The sequence below is a fragment of the Stegostoma tigrinum genome, chromosome 30 (assembly GCF_030684315.1).
Source record: "Stegostoma tigrinum isolate sSteTig4 chromosome 30, sSteTig4.hap1, whole genome shotgun sequence".
NCBI classification, from domain to species: Eukaryota; Metazoa; Chordata; class Chondrichthyes; order Orectolobiformes; family Stegostomatidae; genus Stegostoma; species Stegostoma tigrinum.
Genome location: NC_081383.1, coordinates 44503138 through 44523911, shown reverse-complemented (window position 1 = coordinate 44523911; position 20774 = coordinate 44503138). Strand labels below are relative to the sequence as shown.

The 20774-nt window shown below is 47.1% G+C and overlaps 1 protein-coding gene across 1 annotated transcript in view; it reads left to right on the top strand.

Moving 5' to 3' along the window:
- Positions 1 to 12296, top strand: part of LOC125465740 (lipoprotein lipase-like) — a 79721-nt gene extending 67425 nt beyond the window's left edge. The window contains exons 8-10 of the mRNA XM_048559518.2: positions 5115 to 5354; positions 7585 to 7686; positions 11947 to 12296. Coding sequence (XP_048415475.1) covers positions 5115 to 5354; positions 7585 to 7686; positions 11947 to 11968 — 364 coding nt within the window. The 3' untranslated portion in view covers positions 11969 to 12296. The remainder of the gene's footprint in view (positions 1 to 5114; positions 5355 to 7584; positions 7687 to 11946) is intronic.
- Positions 12297 to 20774: the final 8478 nt, after the last annotated feature.

Below are 20774 nucleotides of genomic sequence, written 5' to 3'. Positions count from 1 at the left end.
CTCCCTCTCTCGCACTCTCCCTCTCTCGCACTCTCCCTCTCTCGCACTCTCCCTCTCTCGCACTCTCCCTCTCTCGCTCTCTCGCTCTCTCGCTCTCTCGCTCTCTCCCTCTCTCTCCCTCTCTCTCCCTCTCTCTCCCTCTCTCTCCCTCTCTCTCCCTCTCTCTCCCGCTGTCTCGCTCTCTCGCTCTCTCGCTCTCTCGCTCTCTCGCTCTCTCGCTGTCTCGCTGTCTCGCTGTCTCGCTGTCTCGCTGTCTCGCTCTCTCGCTCTCTCGCTGTCTCGCTGTCTCCCACTCTCGCGCTCTCGTGCTCTCGCTGTCTCCCTCTCTCGTTCTGTCTCTTCCTTGCTCTCGACCAGGGACCTTGGAAGACCGCAGCTTTAATTATTCACAAGCTGTTCCAAATATTTTGTTAGTGATAGAGTTGTTACTTTCTCTTCTGGATCTGTATGCAATTGTACTCTCCCTGCACAACTTTTATCTCAATCCCTTGGAGCTCCTGTGTCCTTAACCTCCTCTTTCCCCCGCCCTCCCAGGAGGATAATGGTGTGTTCCAGGAGATTGTGTTTAGCTTGAATTCAGGCCCTAATGAGTGAGCCATCCGCTCTGACCCTTCCTTGGCTGGCTAAACTCGATCTCTCATTGAATCATTTCTCTTTCCACTTTGTTCAAATGAAGCTGTTACCATGGATACTGATGTGGGCCCTTGTTGTGCCCATCTTTTTGTTTGGAATATGGAGCACCAATTGTCGTCTTCTTCTTTAGGCACCTTCCACATTCTCCAGTACGTTCGTCTCAGTATCAGAGGCAATTCCAGCTCTCACCCAAACTGGAAAACTTCCACTTTCACCTCAACTGGTCTTTGCCATGTCCCTGTGTTTCATTCCCCTGTCACCATTTAGGGGATCTGCTGTCTGCTAATATTAGTTATAAATCCCATCGACTCTGAAAGTAACCTGACTGCACTTTCACAGCTTGACTCCTGTGAGGGCTCCATTCCATTCTCCCTGTTTCCCCATTTCCATTGCATCTGTTTGTTTCTTCTTCCAAGAATAATCCCTACAGTATGGAAGCAGGCCATTCAGACCATTGAGTCCACACCGACCCGCTAACAAGCATTCCACCCAGACCCACCACCTGACCCTATCCCTGTCACTCTGCATTTCTAATGGCTGACCCACCTAGCTTGCATATCCCCTGGACACTTAAAACATGGCCGATCCACCTAGCCTGCACATCTTTGTATTGCGGGAGGAAACCGGAGCACCTGGACAAAACCCACGCAGACACGGGGAGAACGTGCGAATCCCTCATAGACAGCCACACAAGGGTGGAATTGAACCCAGGTCCCTAGCAGCAGTGTTAATCACTGAGCCACCATGCTGCCCAAAGGATTCCTGTACTGAGGACACCCCTGCTACCATTCACATGGCTCTCAACTATGTCAGATTCATTTCCTGCCCTTCTGTTCCCCCTCCTACCCTTCCACCCCATCAGCTTCCACATTTAAAGGAGCATTGCCATTTCCCAACTCGATTCACTAGCACCAATAAATGAATCTCCCCTTCTCTTGCCTGTCACCACTATAAAGGACCATTGCCTCTGTAACACACTTTTCCTCACCTAGATCTCTCAAAACTCCTTGGCATGTTCTATGCTACTGCAAAAGGTGTAATACTGGCCTTTTGCCTCCTTTAGCCTTGATCTCCAAGCCCCTAAGTCATCGTTCCAGGTGAAGCAACAATTTACTTGTACTACTTTCAACTTAGTCCATGGTATTTGCTAGAACAATGCAGTTGCTGCACATCAGGGTGAACAAACACAGAGGGACTGACTGCTTTGTGGGACACCATTGTGTCTGTGACCATAACCCCAAACTTCTGGAAGCTTCATCTTAGCACAACTGCATGAGTTGTGCAGCTCTCATACTGACATCTGTGCGCTCTGTCTGCTGCACTGTTCCAGTGTGGCTTCAGGAACAGCACCTCATCTTCTGACTCCCCAATTCACAGCTTCTGGAATCAATGCAGAGTTCAACAATTTCCAACTGTCCGTATTTCCCAAACTCTGCACCAACTTCCCTACCCTTCTGCCACTCCTGTTGCAGCTTTAATCTTATTTTTCATGTTTTTGCATTTGAATAGCAGCTGCTTGCCTTGCCATTCTTTAGACTCACTTTATATTCCTTTATTTGCCCATCTGGCCATTTCTATGAACTTTTCTGTCTTGCCAGTTAATGTCTCGTACCTTCTTTCTCCCTTATTTTAAATTTTCGGCCTTCCCCATTTCTCTGAAACTATGAGGGTTCTTATGATGCAATGGTTGTGTCCCTACCTCTGGACCAGCAGACCAGGGGTCAAGTGTCACCTCCAGACCTGTGTAATAACATTACTGAACAGGCTGATCAGAAAATATCGAAGACTATGACCTTTCTAACTTCTCCCGGTTCTGATGCATGCTTGTGTACTGAAATGTGAGCTGTGTTTCTCTCCACGCAGACACTGTCTTGATCTGCTGAGGATTTCCTGTGATCCCTGGGATGGCAGGTTTATGTGTGAGGAGCCATAGGATTGGTTAGCACCAGAGTTCAGAGGAATGAGGAAGGTTCTTGGAGAAAGCTGTTAAATTCTAACAGGACTGGATGGGGTAAACTCGGGAATGATGTTCCTGATGATCAGGGAGCCCAGAATCTGGGGGAGCCACAGACTAAAGATGGGGAGTTTGCTATTATATGACAGATGAGAGTAGATGTCTTCAGCCAGAGGGTGGTGCATTCTCTGCCACAGAAAATAGTAGAGGCCAAATCATTGAATCTTTTCAAGAAGGAGTTAAATATTGTTACGTAGAACATAGACCTGAACAGCACAGGCACAGGCCATTCGGGCCATGAAGTTGTACCGAGTATGACGACAAATTGAACTAATCCCTTCTTCCTGACTTTTTCCCATATCCCTCCATTCCTTGCTTATTCATATGTTTATCTAAAAGCCCCTTAAACACCTCAATTGTATCTGCCTCCATCACCATCGCTGACAGTGCATTCCACACCCCTAACCCTCTCTGTGTAAAAAGAAAACTTGCCCCTCACATCCCCTTTGAATTCTTTCTACCTCCCCCCACCCTCACCTGAAATGTATACCCGCTAGTATTAGACATTTCGACCCTGGGATAATGATTCTGATTGTCAACCCTATCTGTGCATCCCATAATTTCATAGACTTCTTTCAGATCTCCCCTCAGCCTACACCGCTTCAGAGAAAGCTCCCAGAGATTTTCCAGCCTCTCCTTATAGCTCATACCCTCTGATCCAGGCAGCATCCTGGTAAACCTGTTCTGCACCCTCTCCAAAACGTCTACATCTTTCCTGTGATGTGGTGACCAGAAGTGAATGCAACACTCTAACTGTGGCCTAACCAAAGTCTTATAGAGCTTCAGGTCTAACAGGATTCAAGAGTATGGAGAGCAAATGGGAACAGATACTGAGTGAGATGATTGAATGATGGTAAAATGTGAGGCTGGATGAACACAGCAGGCCAAGCAGCATCTCAGGAGCACAAAAGCTGACGTTTCGGGCCTAGACCCTTCATCAGAGAGGGGGATGGGGGGAGGGAACTGGAATAAATAGGGAGAGAGGGGGAGGCGGACCGAAGATGGAGAGCAAAGAAGATAGGTGGAGAGGGTGTAGGTGGGGAGGTAGGGAGGGGATAGGTCAGTCCAGGGAAGACGGACAGGTCAAGGAGGTGGGATGAGGTTAGTAGGTAGCTGGGGGTGCGGCTGGGGGTGGGAGGAAGGGATGGGTGAGAGGAAGAACCGGTTAGGGAGGCAGAGACAGGTTGGACTGGTTTTGGGATGCAGTGGGTGGGGGGGAAGAGCTGGGCTGGTTGTGTGGTGCAGTGGGGGGAGGGGATGAACTGGGCTGGTTTAGGGATGCAGTGGGGGAAGGGGAGATTTTGAAACTGGTGAAGTCCACATTGATACCATATGGCTGCAGGGTTCCCAGGCGGAATATGAGTTGCTGTTCCTGCAACCTTCGGGTGGCATCATTGTGGCAGTGCAGGAGGCCCATGATGGACATGTCATCAAGAGAATGGGAGGGGGAGTGGAAATGGTTTGCGACTGGGAGGTGCAGTTGTTTGTTGCGAACTGAGCGGAGTTCGCAACAAACAACTGCACCTCCCAGTCGCAAACCATTTCCACTCCCCCTCCCATTCTCTTGATGACATGTCCATCATGGGCCTCCTGCACTGCCACAATGATGCCACCCGAAGGTTGCAGGAACAGCAACTCATATTCCGCCTGGGAACCCTGCAGCCATATGGTATCAATGTGGACTTCACCAGTTTCAAAATCTCCCCTTCCCCCACTGCATCCCTAAACCAGCCCAGTTCATCCCCTCCCCCCACTGCACCACACAACCAGCCCAGCTCTTCCCCCCCACCCACTGCATCCCAAAACCAGTCCAACCTGTCTCTGCCTCCCTAACCGGTTCTTCCTCTCACCCATCCCTTCCTCCCACCCCCAGCCGCACCCCCAGCTACCTACTAACCTCATCCCACCTCCTTGACCTGTCCGTCTTCCCTGGACTGACCTATCCCCTCCCTACCTCCCCACCTACACCCTCTCCACCTATCATCTTTGCTCTCCATCTTCGGTCCGCCTCCCCCTCTCTCCCTATTTATTCCAGTTCCCTCCCCCCATCCCCCTCTCTGATGAAGGGTCTAGGCCCGAAACGTCAGCTTTTGTGCTCCTGAGATGCTGCTTGGCCTGCTGTGTTCATCCAGCCTCACATTTTATCATCTTGGAATCTCCAGCATCTGCAGTTCCCATTATCTCTGATTGAATGATGGAGCAGGTTTGAAGGGCTGAATGGCCTACTCCTGCTCCTATTTTCTATGTTTCTAAGTTTGGATTTTTCCATACTGAGCCTCAAACTATGTGTGTCACTCATCACACTGCACCAACTGCCAAAGATTCATTTGAGACAAGAGATACATCAACCCTGCCCTCTCCTATGGTTGACATTTTCAAACCACCATGTACTTGGGCATCCAATATCTTCTCTTCCCTTTGGTAAAACCATCAAGTTTCACTCGAGCTGTCTCATTCCTTTATCTAGTGTGGAGATGTTTGCACCCAACAAGACCCATTCATTCTTGGTGGTGACCGAGGTGGATATTGGAGATCTACTGCTGATGAAGTTTAAGTGGGAGTCCTCCTTAACCTGGGGATCGCTGTGGAAAAGGATGCAGAGTTCCATTGCTTGGTACAAACTTTCGCTGTGGGCCCCCTCCGTCATTTCCAACTTCGATATCCATGTGGAGAGGATCCAGGTGAAGTGTGGAGAATCTCAAAAAAAGTAAGGACAAGGTGATTTGTCAAGCTGTTTCTCTGAGCTGACTCGTCATGTTCTCAGCTTTAGCAATAGGGGCACTGAGTACAAGGGCAGGCAGATGATATTGAACTTGTACAAGGTGCTTGTTAGCCCTCAGCTGGAGTACTGTGGACGGTTCCTGGCACCAGATTATAGAAAAGATTTGAATGTACAGGGGAGAGAGCAGAAGCAGCTTACAAGAATGTTTGCAGAAATAGGAAATTTCAGTAATGAGGATAGATTGAAGAAGTTGGGACTGCTCTCCTTGGAGAGAAAGCAGCGGAGAGGAGTTTTGATTGACATTTTCAAAATTATGAGCGGGCTGGTTAGCGTAGACAGTCAGGAACTGATACCACTCATGGAAGAAGGAAAGAGCAAGAGGGCAGGAACCCAGGTTCGATTCCAGTCTGGGGGACTGTCTGTGTGGAGTTTGCACATTCTCCCTGTGTCTGTGTGGGTTTGCTCCCACAGTCCAAAGATGTGCAGACTAGATGGATTGGCCATGCTAATTGGCTGTAGTATCCTGGGATATGTAGGTCAGGTGGATTAGCCATGGGAATTGTAGGGTTACTGGGATAGGGTAGGGTGATGGGTCTGGGTGGGATGAGCTTCAGAGGGTTGGTGTAGACTCAATGGACCACATGGCCTGCTTCCACACTGTAGGGATTCTATGAAAATGATGTGTAAATAAAGCAATGGTGATGTGAGGAAAATTCTCTTTCACCCAATGAGTAGTTAGGATTTGGAATGCACTGCCTGGAATTGTGATGGAGGGAAGTTCCATGAAGGCTTTCAGGAGAGCACTGGATGGTTATTTAGATGGAAATAATGTGCAGGGATATGGGAGAAAAGGCAGGAGATTGTCTCTGGATGATAGAACAGTGATGAATGGCCTCCTAACAATTCTGTGGTTGATTCTCCCTAACTATCTGATCTATCCCAGTGTTTCTCCTCAGAATAAGCCTCATCAAACCACATTAACATAGACTGCGTAGTTCTGGACCTGAAACCTCTCTCTACACATGCGGCCAGCCCAGCAATGTCAGTCTGTTTTTGTTTAACATAGACTGCCCTCACTGTTACAGACTTTCTGTACCTTGCCTCCAATACCCCTCCGTTCCCCAGCCTTCACTGAAGTGTCATTGCAGTTTTCCAGCTTTGAAATCAGAGAGGTGACTGATCTCCTGGTGTTATCACAGGACTGTTAATCCAGAGACCCCGGTCATGTTCTGTAGACACATTTCAAATGGCAGATGGTGGAATTTGGATTTGATTAAAAATTAGGAATTAAGAGTCTAAAGATGACCGTGAATTGATTGTCACTGATGCCCTTTTGGGAAGGAAACTGCCATCCTTACTTGGTCTGGCCTACATATAATATCGGCCCCACAGCAATGTGGTTCACTCTCAACTGCCCTCTTTGCAATAAATGCTGGTCCAGCCAGTAATGCTGTCAATCCATGAATGAAATTTTTAAAAAAAGGGTGTGATGGTGGGAAAATGTTTGTCAAGCACAGACCTAACTAATGTGTGATTAGCCATACTGCTGCTACATTACTTCTGCCACCAACACCACTGCCTTTGGGACTGGTGTGTGTGCGCGCGTGTGTGTGCGCATGTGTGTGTGTACGTGCGCATGAGTGTGCACCATGCGTGTGTGTGTGTGTGTGTGTGTGTGCGCGCGCACGCGCAGGTGTGTGTGTCCGAGTCGGCAGCCCCCTCTGGACCGATCATTATAGGATGTGAGCTGTGCACTGACAGAGTGCTGCCTGCAGCTTTCGTTGGGTGAGCAGCAGGCACTGCCCGTAAGGAAGGCCTGGCCTTGGGTCCCAGGTGGATCTGGGTCAGAGGGTTCCAAAGGAGCTGGTTCTATCTGGATGCTGGTTGGATATAGGAATTTGAAATATTGAAATAGTTAGTGACTGCCCCGTGTCTGAGGGAAATTTAAGGAGAGAGGACTCTCTGTCAATAGCTCCAAGTCATCAATTCATCCAAGACCACTCCCCTGCCCAAAAGACTGACGAACTTGTAATTATTGATCTTAGTGGGATCAGAATAATGGTCAATGCTTTGTGAAAATGTAGGGTTAGAAATGAGAAAAAGGTGTTTAACCACAACTTTCAGATATGAATGATTGTTGAGTGGTGAAGTGTTAAAGTAAGTAGTTAGTTATATTTGTACCCACTTGAATTGCTGTGTGTTTTTCTGCCTCCAGGACGACATTCTGCTTAAAGGACTCTTCTGCTGGGATCTCCCCCTCTCAGGAGGTCACCTTGGTCAAATGCCCAGCCAGAATCAAGACGGGGTCTACTGGGAGGTAGGCATGGGCTGCAGCTAACCTCCTGTCAATCTTCCAGCAAAACCACACACACACACACACACACACACACACACACACACACACACACACACACACACACACACACACACACACACACACACACACACACACGTCTGTGTCCACAAGCTGCCTCAGCCAGCAACCACACATGTACACACATGCACGCCCACACGTATGCACAGTGCATGGCCATGTGCATGCAAACACGGGTGCAGACACACGCACACATCTCTGACCTGTGGGTCCAGCTGTTACATACAAGCTACTCCACTCAGGATTGTGTGCTTGGAGCCTGACTCCCGCCTTCCCCTCACCTCTCGGGGCCCTGGAACCTATTCACAGCTCCTTGTCCAGGAGGGGAGCGATAGACTCGGAGAAACAAACCGGGAGAAACCATCCCCGGATACAACAATGTTTTACCCAGTTTGTGAGTATCACCCATTTTGACAACCAGGCTGCTGGGAAGGTAAGAGCAGGAGTAGTCATTGAAGCCTTAAGCCTGTTCCACTGTCCTCGATCATGGCTGATCATTTCCCTCATATTGCTATTTCCCTTAACATTGTTCATAACTGTGGAGGCGATGGTCTATCTATTGCTATTATCACTGGACTGTTAATCCGGAGACCCCAAGTAATGTTCTGGGGACCTAGGTTCAAATCCCGGCACAGCAGAAGGTGGAATTTGAATTCAATAAATATCTGAAATTAAGAATCTGATGTTGACCATGAATCCATTGCCAATTATTGAGAAAACCCATCTGGTTCATTAATGTCCTTTAGGGAAGGAAACTGCCATCCTTACCTGGTCTGTGACTCCGGACCCACAGCAATGTGGTTGACTCTTAACTGCCCTCTGGGTAATTAGGGATGGGCAATAAATGCTGCCAGGCCAGAAATGCCCTCACCCCATGAATGAACAAAATAACTTGCAATTTATCAATTTCTCATAAAAGCGAAATACTGTGGATGCTGTAGATCTGAAACGAGTGCTGGAGAAACTGAGCAGGTCTGACAGCATCTGCGGACAGAAAATGTTTTGAGTCCAATATGAATCCTCAGTCCTGAAGAAGTCATATTAGATTCAAAAAGTTAACTCTGTCTCTCACTGCACAAACTTCACTCACCCTGTTTCTGCTACCAATCTCTGTCCTGAACCTGCTCAATAACTGAACCTTCCCAGCCCTTTTGTGGTAGAGAATTTCGCAGATTCACCCCTCCCTGAGTGCGGAGTGTTATGGATGAGACGCAACCTCCTCAAAATATTCAGAAAATAGTCTAGACCTGAACTACTTCTTATTTTAAAGCAAAACACACTTTATTCATCCACTATAGTTATAATAAACAAAAGAAAGAAGGAATTAGATAACAAAGTGTGGAGCTGGATGAACACAGCAGGCCAAGCAGCATCTCAGGAGCACAAAAGCTGACGTTTCGGGCCGAGACCCTTCATCAGAAGGGTCTGATGAAGGGTCTAGGCTCGAAACGTCAGCTTTTGTGCTCCTGAGATGCTGCTTGGCCTGCTGCGTTCATCCAGCTCCACACTTTGTTATCTTGGATTCTCCAGCATCTGCAGTTCCCATTATCAAGGAAGGAATTAGAATAACTTTATTCGCAATTGGAACATTTAACAGAACAATCGATACAGTAACTACGACTGTTCCAATATAGCAACATCCCAACTTCTCGGCAAGGGGCAAATTCAGAGAAACAGATTGTCTCACGTGCAGGAAGATAACATCAAAAAACAATTCTGAGAGAGAGAGAGAACTCCAGCTTTTAGCTGTAGCAAAGAGAGATGTGGCAGCTTTTTCACATCCCCAGCAGGAAAACTAAAGACCCTGGTTCTGACGGTGGGAGATTGACCACACCCATTCAGATTGCTTCTCGTTATATCATAGAATCCCCTATAGGAAACAGGCCACATAGCCCAACAGGTTGGCACTGAACCTCTGAAGAGCATTCCCCCATGATCCTGCATTTCCCATCACTAAACATGCACTTAACGTACACACCCCCGAACACTACAGGCAATTTAGCATAGCCAATCCACTTAGCCTGCATATCTTTGGACTGTGGGAGGAAACCGGAGCACCCGGAGGAAACCCACGCAGACATGGGGAGAATGTGCAAACTCCACACAGACAGTTGCCTGAGGGTGGGATTGAACCCAGGTCCCCTACACTGAGAGGCTGCAGTGCTCACCACTGAGCCACCGTACCACCCTTCCATTGTTCCAACTTCTTAAAAGAACACCCAAGGCTTCACAAGACAACAAAGTGTGGAGCTGGACGAACACAGCAGGCCAAGCAGCATCTCAGGAGCACAAAAGCTGACGTTTCGAGCCTAGACCCTTCATCAAAGAGGGGGATGGGGAGAGGGTTCTGGAATAAATAGGGAGAGAGGGGGAGGCGGACCGAAGATGGAGAGAAAACAAGATGGGTAGAGAAGAGAGTGTAGGTGGGGAGGTAGGGAGGGGATAGGTCAGTCCAGGGAAGATGGACAGGTCAAGGAGGTGGGATGAGGTGGTAGGTAGGAAATGGAGGTGTGGCTTGAGGTGGGACGAAGGGATGGGTGAGGAAGAACAGATTAGGGAAGCAGAGACAGACTGGGCTGGTTTTGGGATGCAGTGGGGGGAGGGGAAGAGCTGGGCTGGTTGTGTGGTGCAGTGGGGGGAGGGGACGAGCTGCGCTGGTTTTGGGATGCAGTGGGGGAAGGGGAGATTTTGAAGCTTGTGAAGTCCACATTGATGCCATTGGGCTGCAGGGTTCCCAAGCGGAATATGAGTTGCTGTTCCTGCAACCTTCAGGTGGCATCATTGTGGCACTGCAGGAGGCCCATGATGGACATGTCGTCTGAGGAATGGGAGGGGGAGTTGAAATGGTTCGCGACTGGGAGGTGCAGTTGTTTGTTGCGAACCAAGCGGAGGTGTTTTGCAACACTGTCCCCAAGCCTCCGCTTGGTTTCCCCAATGTAGAGGAAGCCACACCGGGTGCAATGGATACAATATACCATATTGGCAGATGTGCAGGTGAACATCTGCTTCATATCAAAGGTCATCTTGGGGCCTGGGATGGAGGTGAGGGAGGAGGTGTGGGGGCAAGTGTAGCACTTCCTGCGGTTGCAGGGGAAGGTGCCGGGTGTGGTGGGGTTGGAGGGGAATGTGGAGCGGACAAGGGAGTCGCGGAGACAGTGGTCTCTCCGGAAGGCAGACAAGGGTGGGGATGGAAAAATAGCTTGGGTGGTGGGGTCAATTGTAGATGGCGGAAGTGTTGGAGGAGGATACGTTGTATCCGGAGGTTGGTGGGGTGGTATGTGAGAACGAGGGGGATCCTCATGGGGCGGTTGTGGCGGGGGGGCGGGGTGTGAGGGATGTGTTGCGGGAGATGCGGTCAAGGGCGTTCTCGACCACTGCAGGGGGAATGTTGTGATCCTTGAAGAACGTGGACATCTGGGATGTGCGGGAGTGGAATGCCTCATCTTGGGAGCAGATGCGGCGGAGGCAGAGGAATTGGGAATAGGGGATGGAATTTTTGCAGGAGGGGGGTCGGAGGAGGTGTATTCTAGGTAGCTGTGGGAGTCAGTCGGCTTGAAATGGACATCAGTTTCTAGCTGGTTACCTGAGATGGAGACTGAAAGGTCCAGAAAGGAGAGGGATGTGTTGGAGATGGCCCAGGTAAGTTGTTTATCTTCTTGTAGGCTGCTCTCACCTGTCCCTCAATCTCTGTAGAAGAAACCAGGATGAAACACATCTCTTAAAGCCATTGTCACCCGAGCCCCCCCCCCCCCCCCCCCCCCATAGCTAAGTGCTAATTTGGTTGCCTTTGTTTCTATGAGATCACCTGTTATTCTTTCAGCAGAGAATACAGGCCCAGTCTCCTCAACCTCTCCCCACAGGACAGCCCTCCTATCCCAAGAATCTGTGGTTTTCCCACCTTTTGAGGGCTGGTACCTGTTGACTAATGACTTGTAGTTCTAACCAAGTGCAGTGCGGCAAAGAAACAGTGAGTGGGGACACTTGGCTTGGGGCTACTGATGTCCAAGCATAATATCAGGCCCAGCTTTTGTAGGGTTGTTGCAACACAGTGTGAAGCTGTTCGGCCCATCAAGTCCATGCAGATGTAGGCCTGTCCTGTGTGCCAATGTCACTGTATTGTGAGCACTTAAGGCTGTGAAATTGACGTTTGACCATGTGCTGTTACATCTCACCATCATCTTTCTCCTTCTCTGCCTTTCACAGACACCATGGCCACAACAACTGAGAGGCATCAATAGCACCGTTTCCCTGAACCAACCATCAATGGCAACTAATCATTGATCCTCATAACAAGACTGACCCTTTAGGTTTTATGTTTACTCTTGGAAATGGTATTTATTTGTATATGCTGTAAAAGCGCTGTAAATATTCTGTAAAGTAGATTCATGTGACTGTTACCAAAATAATTTGGAGATTTTTATATATAATGGTTTCCAAAGATGTGCAATGTACAGTGCATAGAGAGAAAAAAAAATCTGAAAGAACTGCAGCTGCTGGAAATCAGAAATAAAAACAGAAATTGTTGCTGGAAAAAATCAGCAGGTCTGGTAGCATCTGTGAACAGAAGGCAGAGTTAAAGTTTCAGGTCTGGTGACCCTTCCATTCTGAGGAAGGATCACTCAACCTGAAACTTTAACTCCACTTTCAGTCCACAGGTGCTACCAGACCTGCTGAGTTTTTCCAGCAATTTCTGTTCTTCCTACGGTACATTAAGACCTTACCTCCCCATTGTTGTCATGATATAGTCTATAGCGCACTGCCCACACCCCCATTCCGCACCAACTCTTGTCATAATGGTTGAGCCCACAGATCTCCCTTAACAATGCCCTTAAAGCCACAGTCCCACGGGTTTCGTTAAAATCCCGATTTGTCTTTTGTTGAAAGAGGTGGATTCACTGCTTTAACATAATGTGCACACCATGCATAACTGTGTAGGTTGTTTCAGAGCACCCAGCAGCTCCTGCATAACACTAGCCAACTCCATACTCTCAGACAACCCCAGGATAGCTGGTGTCACAGAGTCATACAGCATGGAAACAGACCCCTCGGTCCAACCAGTCCGCGCCGAACATAATCCCAAGCTAAACACGTCCCACCTGCCTGCTCCTGGCCCGTATCCCTCAAAACCTTTCCTATCCATGTACTTAGCCATGTCTTCTAAACGTTGTAATTATACCCACATGCCCCACTTCCTCAGGAAGTTCATTCCACACACGAACCACCCTCTGTGTGAAATATTTACCCCTCATGTCTTTCTTAAGTCGTCCTCCTCTCACCTTAAAAATGTGCCCCATAGTCTTGAAATCCCCTAAAAGACAACCGACATTGTGTACACCCCTCATTATTTTATAAACATCTATCATGTTGCCTCTCACACTCCTCCACTCCAGTGGAAAAAGTCCCAGCCTATCAAGCCTTCCTTTATAACTCAAACCCTCCACACCCGGCAACATCCTGGTAAATCTCTTCTGAACCCCCCTCTCCAGTTTGATAATATCCTTCCTATAGCTGGGTGACCAGAACTGGACACAGTATTCCTGAAGAGCCCTTACCAATGTCCTGCACATCCTGAACATGAATAACCAACTCCTATAGTCAAAGGACTGAGAAATGAAGGTAAGTGTGCCAAACGTTATTTTAACCATCCTGCCTATATGGGACACAGACTTCAAAGAATAATGTACCTGCACTGCCAGGTCCCTCTGTTCTACAGCATTACCCAAGGCCCTACCATTAATTGTATAAGCCCTACCCTCGTTTACTGTACCTAAATCCAATTCCCTGCATTTATCCAGATTGAGCTCCATTTGCTGTTTTTCAGCCCATTGACCTATTTCATCAAGATCCCACTGTAATCTCAGAAAACTGTCTTCATTGTCTACTATCCCACCTATACGGGCCTCTCCAGATCTGAACTTGGCTTGCAGCTTCCAGGATTAGCATTACCGGATCAAATACTGGAGAAAAACTGTTGCTTTCACACAAAATACTGTAAATTTCTTCACTTTATTTGAACATTTGTATTAGGTTATGAGAACAATGGGCGATTACTCCAGGGTTACATGCAAGCAGAATTTATAACTCGACCTGTAGCTGACTGTTCTGTGTGGATTGTTAACGCATAGCCCTAACTTTAGCCCTCAGCTGCTGTAGCCTCTGTTACAAGCACTTTACTGAACTCCACATCGGGCCTGTCTGAACTCCACATTTGATAATCCCATGAAATGTTAATGGGAAGCAGGAATCTGAGCCTAAGGTCTTTAGAGCCTGGCTTGACCCGTAGTTAAGGAATGCTTTGTAATCGAGTCTTATTGACTGGGCCTGTACTCATACTGTTCAATAACATAATGGATTTCAGAAGCTCCTCACCCAAGGCCCCTGATAGAGAAAGGTTAACATGGAGTTGGCCTGAATGGTTGCAGCTGTGATGCACCATATTGATGATGGGCATTAGCGATACATCAGGTTAAATATTGCTGTAGCAGCCGGGGTAGCATGAAGTCGTGTGACTGGAAGTGACATTATTTGCAGACGTGCAGTTATGTTGAAGTCAGGTCAGGTTGATGTAAATTTGTACAGGTTCAGCTCACTTTAATAAACCAACTGATTCTAAAACCAGCACATTGCCAGTATTTGCAGATGGCATGGGGCTGAGTGGAGGAGGTGGGTGCATTCTTTCAGCTTTGACAGGATTAATTTAACAATTTGCCAGAAGTAAGGGGGTTTAGTAGCATAGTAATACCTGATCTTTACACCCCTGCTCAGGGAAGGCAAGTTTTTAAAGAAAAGAACTACAGCCTGGCTGAGCAGGCATCAGATAGACAACTACTGGCAGTCAACGGGGTCCTGTTCAAAAATATTCTATGATTACGTGGGGCTGTTTTAGCCCCAATTTTAACTTTGGACCTGACCTGCCTGCCTTCACCAGATGGAATCCAATGGGGAACAGTGATCATTCTGTCAAAGGCTAGTTCATTGAGTCCCTACGAATGGCCTCTGGCTGCTCAAAACCCCAGCCTGGGCTCCTGCCCAGCTCCCAGATAGTACCTTGTGTTCAGTTCGATTCAGAAACCCAAGAGTTCGTATCACAAGGGTCTCACATTCATTAGGAATGTTTTTACTGCTCCTGTACCTCCATGGAACCCCGTCACTTTCTATTTAAATGTTCACAGTATTTACACAGGCGAATGGGGAAGTGCTCCTTTACAAGGCCCAGAGATGCAAATACAATGCTGGATGCCTTTGCAACCAGTAATGCTGTGTGAGGGTTGGAAAGCTACATTACTCCTTAAGGGGATATGGAAGGCAATGATAGAATTAGCTGCACCTGACAATGGTATATCAGGAACGCATCACTTTACATCAATAATACAAAACACAGCCACAGCCATTTGATGGTCATCGCTATTGTTTCATCTCCTTGAAGCACAAGGCCCAGGAATGGAGCATGTCTCCCCGGTGCACTCAGCCATGAAGCTGGCTACTGTCCATGGAATCCTGAACATAGAACATTACAGCACAGCACAGGCTCTTCGGCTTTCGACGTTGTGCCGACCTGTCATACTGATCTGAAGCCCATCTAACCTACACTATTCCATGTACGTCCGTATGCTTGTCCAATGACGACTTAAATGTACTTAAAGTTGGCAAATCTACTACCATTGCAGGCAAAGCGTTCCATTCCCTTACTACTCTCTGAGTAAAGAAACTACCTCTGACATCTGTCCCATATCTTTCACCCCTCAATTTAAAGCTATGCCCCCTCGTGTTCGCCGTCACCATCCTAGGAAAAAGGCTCTCCCTATCCACCCTATCTAACCCTCTGATTATTTTATATGTTTCAATTAAGTCACCTCTCAACCTTCTTCTCTCTAATGAAAACAGCCTCAAGTCCCTCAGGCTTTCCTTGTAAGACCTTCCCTCCATACCGGGCAACATCCTAGTAAATCTCCTCTGTACCCTTTTCAAAGCTTCCACATCCTTCTCATAATGCGGTGACCAGAACTGTACGCAATACTCCCAAGTGCGGCCGCACCAGAGTTTTGTACAGCTTCAGCATAAACTCTTGTTTCCAGAACTCGATCCCTTTATTAATAAAAGCTAAAACATTGCATGCCTTCTTAACAGCCCTGTCAACCTGGGTGGTAACTTTCAAGGGTCTGTGTACATGGACACCGAGATCTCTCTGCTCATCTACATTACCAAGAATCTTACCATTAGCCCAGTATTTTGCATTCCGGATCTTACCATTAGCCCAGGACTTTGCATTCCGGGTTTCAGTGGGCAGACAGCTACCCATAGAGTCAGTCCTCACCCCTACACACCCAGATTAGGTCAATGTAATGAAGTAGTTTTAAAGGGGATGCACTCTTACACACAGGAGACAGCACTGTGGTAGCGTCTCTACCTCCAAGCCAGGAGGCCTAGGTTCAACTCTCACCTACTCCAGAGATGTATTACAGTAGGGAAGTTGGCAAGCAAATGCAGGCAAGGTTCCTAAATCCAATGACAAAAGTTCTGAAGGCTGATCGACTAAATACACACAGCGAAGGTGTGTTGCCAAGTCAACTTAAGTTTTGGTCATCTCAGCTGTCAACAATTGTGAGAGGACCAGTGCTCCAGTCACCATGAAAGCAGGCCAGCGTGCTCTGGTGCACTCCAAGAAGCCTAGGAAACCCAAGAGCGTTTTGAGCCGAGTGAGATGAATTAGGAACACCCCAAGGTTTGGGTTCTGCTACCTAAGGCACTCTGAGCTGACTCTCCTAGGTATGGAACGCAGTAGGTGTCCTGCGAGAGAGCCTGTCCCACCTGGGGACCAGCAGTGTGAGCTGTAAGCCAGAAGACCTGGCCTCCACAGCCCTCTGCAGCTCTGAGCTCCACAGAGACACAACCCTCAGGCTGAAGAAATCCCTCCTCATCTCAGTTCTAAAGGGTCATCCCTTCGCTCTGAGGCTGTGTGTTCAGGTCCTAGTCTCTCCTACTAGTGTAAACATCTTCTCAATATCCACTATATCCAGGCTTATCAGTATTTTATCATTTCCAATCAGATCCCGCCTCATCCTTCTAAACTCCATTGAGTACAGACCAAGAGTTTTCAACATGACAAGCCCTTCATCCCTGGGATCATTCTTGTAAACCTCTGGTAGTCCTCCTTCAAGGCAGCACATCCTTAGATATAGGGCCCACGACTGCAGCCTGACTTATACAGCCTCAGCAGCACAGAGCTGCTCGTGTATTCCAGCCCTCTTGAAATGAATACTAACATTGTGTTTGCTTTCTTCATTGCCAACTGAACTTTCACATTAACCTTGAAAGAATCTTGAGCTAGGACTCCCAAGTCCTTTTGAGTTTCAGAATCCTGAAGCCTTTCCCCATTTAGAAAATAGTCCATGCCTTTCTCCCTACCACAGTGCCCCACTCCTAACCTGTCCAAGTCCTTCTGCAGCCTCCCCACATCCTCAACAGTACTTGACCCTTCACCTATCTTTGTGTCATTTGTGACCTTAGCTCCAAAGCCCTCAGTTTCTTTGCCCAGATTGTGAATGTATAAAGTGAATAGTTGTCGTCCCAGCACAGACCCCTGCAGAAATCTACTCGTCACCAGCTGCCATCCTGAAAAACACCCCTTTATCCCTGCTATAACAAGGTGTGGAGCTGGATGAACACAGCAGGCCAAGCAGCATCTTAGAAGCAGGAAAGCTGGCATTTCAGGCCTAGGGTCTATACTTTGTTATCTCAGATTCTCCAGCATCTGCAGTTCCCATTATCTCCTTTATCCCTGCTCTCTGCTTTCTGTCAGTCAAACAATCCTCTCTCCATGTGAGTACCTTTCCCTGGGCAGCCTCCTGTGCAGCACCTTGTCACAGGCCTTCTGGAAATCCAAATAAATTACATCCACTGGTTTGTCTAACTTGCTTGTTACCTCCTCAAAGAATTCTAACAGATTTGTCAGGCATGTCCTTCCCTTGACAAGACTGTGCTGACTCAGCCCTATTTTATCGCGCATTTCCAAGAACACTGCAATCTCATCCCGAATATAGGCTCTAAAATCTTGCCAAAAACCGAGGTCAGGCTAACCACCCTACAATTTCCTGTCTGCCTCCCTCCCTTCTTAAACAAGGATCTTACATTAGCCATTTTCCAGTGCTCTGGGACCCTGCCTGATTCCAGTGATTCCTGAAAGATCACCACCAATGCTTCTACAATCTCCTCAACTGTCTCCTTCGGCACTCTTGGGGGTGGAATCCATCTGGTCCAGGTGGTTTATTCACATTCAGACCTTTCAGTTTCCCCTGCACCTTCTCCTTAGTGATGGTCACCACACTTATCTCCTGAGCTTCTGGTGTTCTGCTGATGCCTTCCACCATGATGACTGAGACAAAATACCTGTTCGGCTCTCCACCACTTCTTTGTTCCCCATCACTAGTTTTCCAGCCTCGTTTTCCAGTGGCTCAATGTCTACCCTTGCCTCTCTTATCTTTTCAGTGTATAAAAACTCTTGCCATCTCCTTTTATATTACTAGTCAGCCTACTCTGATATTTAGCCTTATCTCCCACTATCACTTTAAGTGATGGTTTTAAAAGGCTAACCTTCACCACATTGCATGCTGTTTCTTTTGCTTTTGTGCAGCCCCTGATATCCCATGTTAGAAACGCCAGCCAATGCAGTACAAGCAGCTGTAGATATGTTATAAAACTCCAGCAGATTCCTGCCTGCACAGACCCAGCATGGACACAGTGATGGTTTTCTCTGAGTGATAGACTGTTTTTCTGATAAGTGGACAACTGTGGGTACAATCAGAGTCAATCGGCCGAGTGCCATTTTCAGTTTGTTTGGTGTGCTGCCAGAAATGGGTCTCAGGAAATTATGGTTTGGGTTGTATGTGGGTCTGAAAGCGTTAACACTCTGCTGCCCCATCAGCTCCGCCCATTGTGAGGACATCATACGGCTTTCCTGACTGAACAGCGGACTATCTTGAAGGAGTGAAATTGAACGTTTGCTCTTCGAGCACTGTCTATCAGCTTAACGTAAACTAGGGGTAGTTGTGAATGTGATAAACTGAATTTCGTTAACAGCTCTTCACAGTTTGACCAAGAACCTCTATTACACTAGATCGTGCGGTTTCCTACAGAAAACTAGCATGCAGCAGGCAATATCAGGAAGGCAAGTAGAATTTTGGTATTTATTACTAAAGGAATGGAGTGAAAAAACAAGGAAATGTTGCTACACCCAGTGCAAGGTATTAGTGAGACTGCAGCTGTTGTGTACAGATTTGGTTCCCTTTCTTGAGGACAGATGTGGTTGCACTGGAGGCAGTTCAGAGGATGTTCAGCAGATTGATTCAGAGATGAGGAGCCTGTCTTATGAAGACAGATTGAACAGTTTAGATCTTTAGTCTCTGGAGTGGTCCTCACCTCCCCTTCCCCCACTTCAATTCTGTCTGTGCGCTGGAATTGAGGCTGAATTATTTTCGTTAAATTCCTTAAAACATCATTCCAACCATTAATAGGAGTGAAAATGTCACCACTCTGTCCTGTTACGGAAATATTGAGGTATGTAAGAATGAAAAATTTCATTCCTATACCGCCTTTCACAGGAAAAGCTTCACAGCCAAACCGTACATTCAAAATGTATCAGTGTTATCCTGCTGGAGTCTAGTTGCCTCAGTGAGGGTATCTTTTTGCCCATCATTGATCTAAATTCCTAAGGTTCACCCTTAACCTGTTAATACATTTTGATGATAAGACCTCGTCTGTACCTAGGCTCAGCCTGATACTATCTGAAAAGGTCATTATGATGCGAAAACCTAGCTGGGCCCTTTAATGCTCACCTTTCAAACACACACCCTGTTTTCACAATGATGTGGAGGTGTCAGTGTTGGACTGGGGTAGACAAGGTGAGAAATCACATGACACCAGGTTATAGTCCAACAGGTTTATTTGAAATCACAAGGTTCCAGAGTGCAGGCCCTTTGTCAGGTGCAGTGAGAGGAGAACACACAGACACAGAGTCTATAGGAAGAGAGATCAAGGGCAGAGAGATCAAAGGGACATACAACTGGTGTGAGTGGAGTGGACAAACTGAGAATGGCTGACTGACTGCTTCCTGTTGAATCTTTAATCGTTCATACATTCCTGCATTCTAGAAACTGCAGAAGCAGGGTATAGAGAACTCTGTTAGAAAGGAGACACAAGTTTTAATTGATGAAGATGCAAATTTCAGAATGTGTTCTTCACAATTTATTCTTTGCATTTTGAGCTTTCCAGGCAGGAAATGCATCTTGTATGACAGCAACCTGCATGTTTGGCTGTTAAACAACAGACTTTTAATTCACTGCAAAGGTAGTTTACAATTCTGGTTAATGAGGTTCAGTTCATCCTGACATCACTGAGGTTACTCAAGGTCATTTTGAGAAGCAGCCAATGTCCGATGTACTGGGAATTGCTCATGCTTTGATTCACCCACCTGTTTACCTATAATTTCCTTATCATTAAACACTGGGAACCTGGGAGTCAACAAGGGAGTGCCTTCTACCCACTCCATAGGGCAGGAAATGCTTTATTTCCCAGAACACACCAAGATTTATTAACGTTGGACAAATGTGAATTAGATAAGGAGAGTCAATATGGATTTGACAATGGCAGATCTTATTTAACTCAAGTTGTTTTGCTGCCATCAGAGAGAGAATTGATAAGGATAATGTAGAGAAAGGGTTTAATGAATATAGCCTGTGAGGTCAGGTGTGATTAGCATGGTGACAGCAGTAGTCACATGCCAGGAATAAAATTAAAGAAATCAAACAAGAAAATGGCCGATACTGAAGCAAGCAAAAATTGCTAGAGAAACTCAGCAGATCTGGCAGTATCTGTGGAGAGAAAACAGAGTTAATGCTTTCATTCGACTTTGGAACATGTGCTAGTGTTTCATTAAGATGTTGGACATTGTACAGCTCAGAGCAGGTTCTTCTGCAACCGTACCATCACATACATGTAACTATCAGCAGATTTAATAATTACCTACAAAATCATGA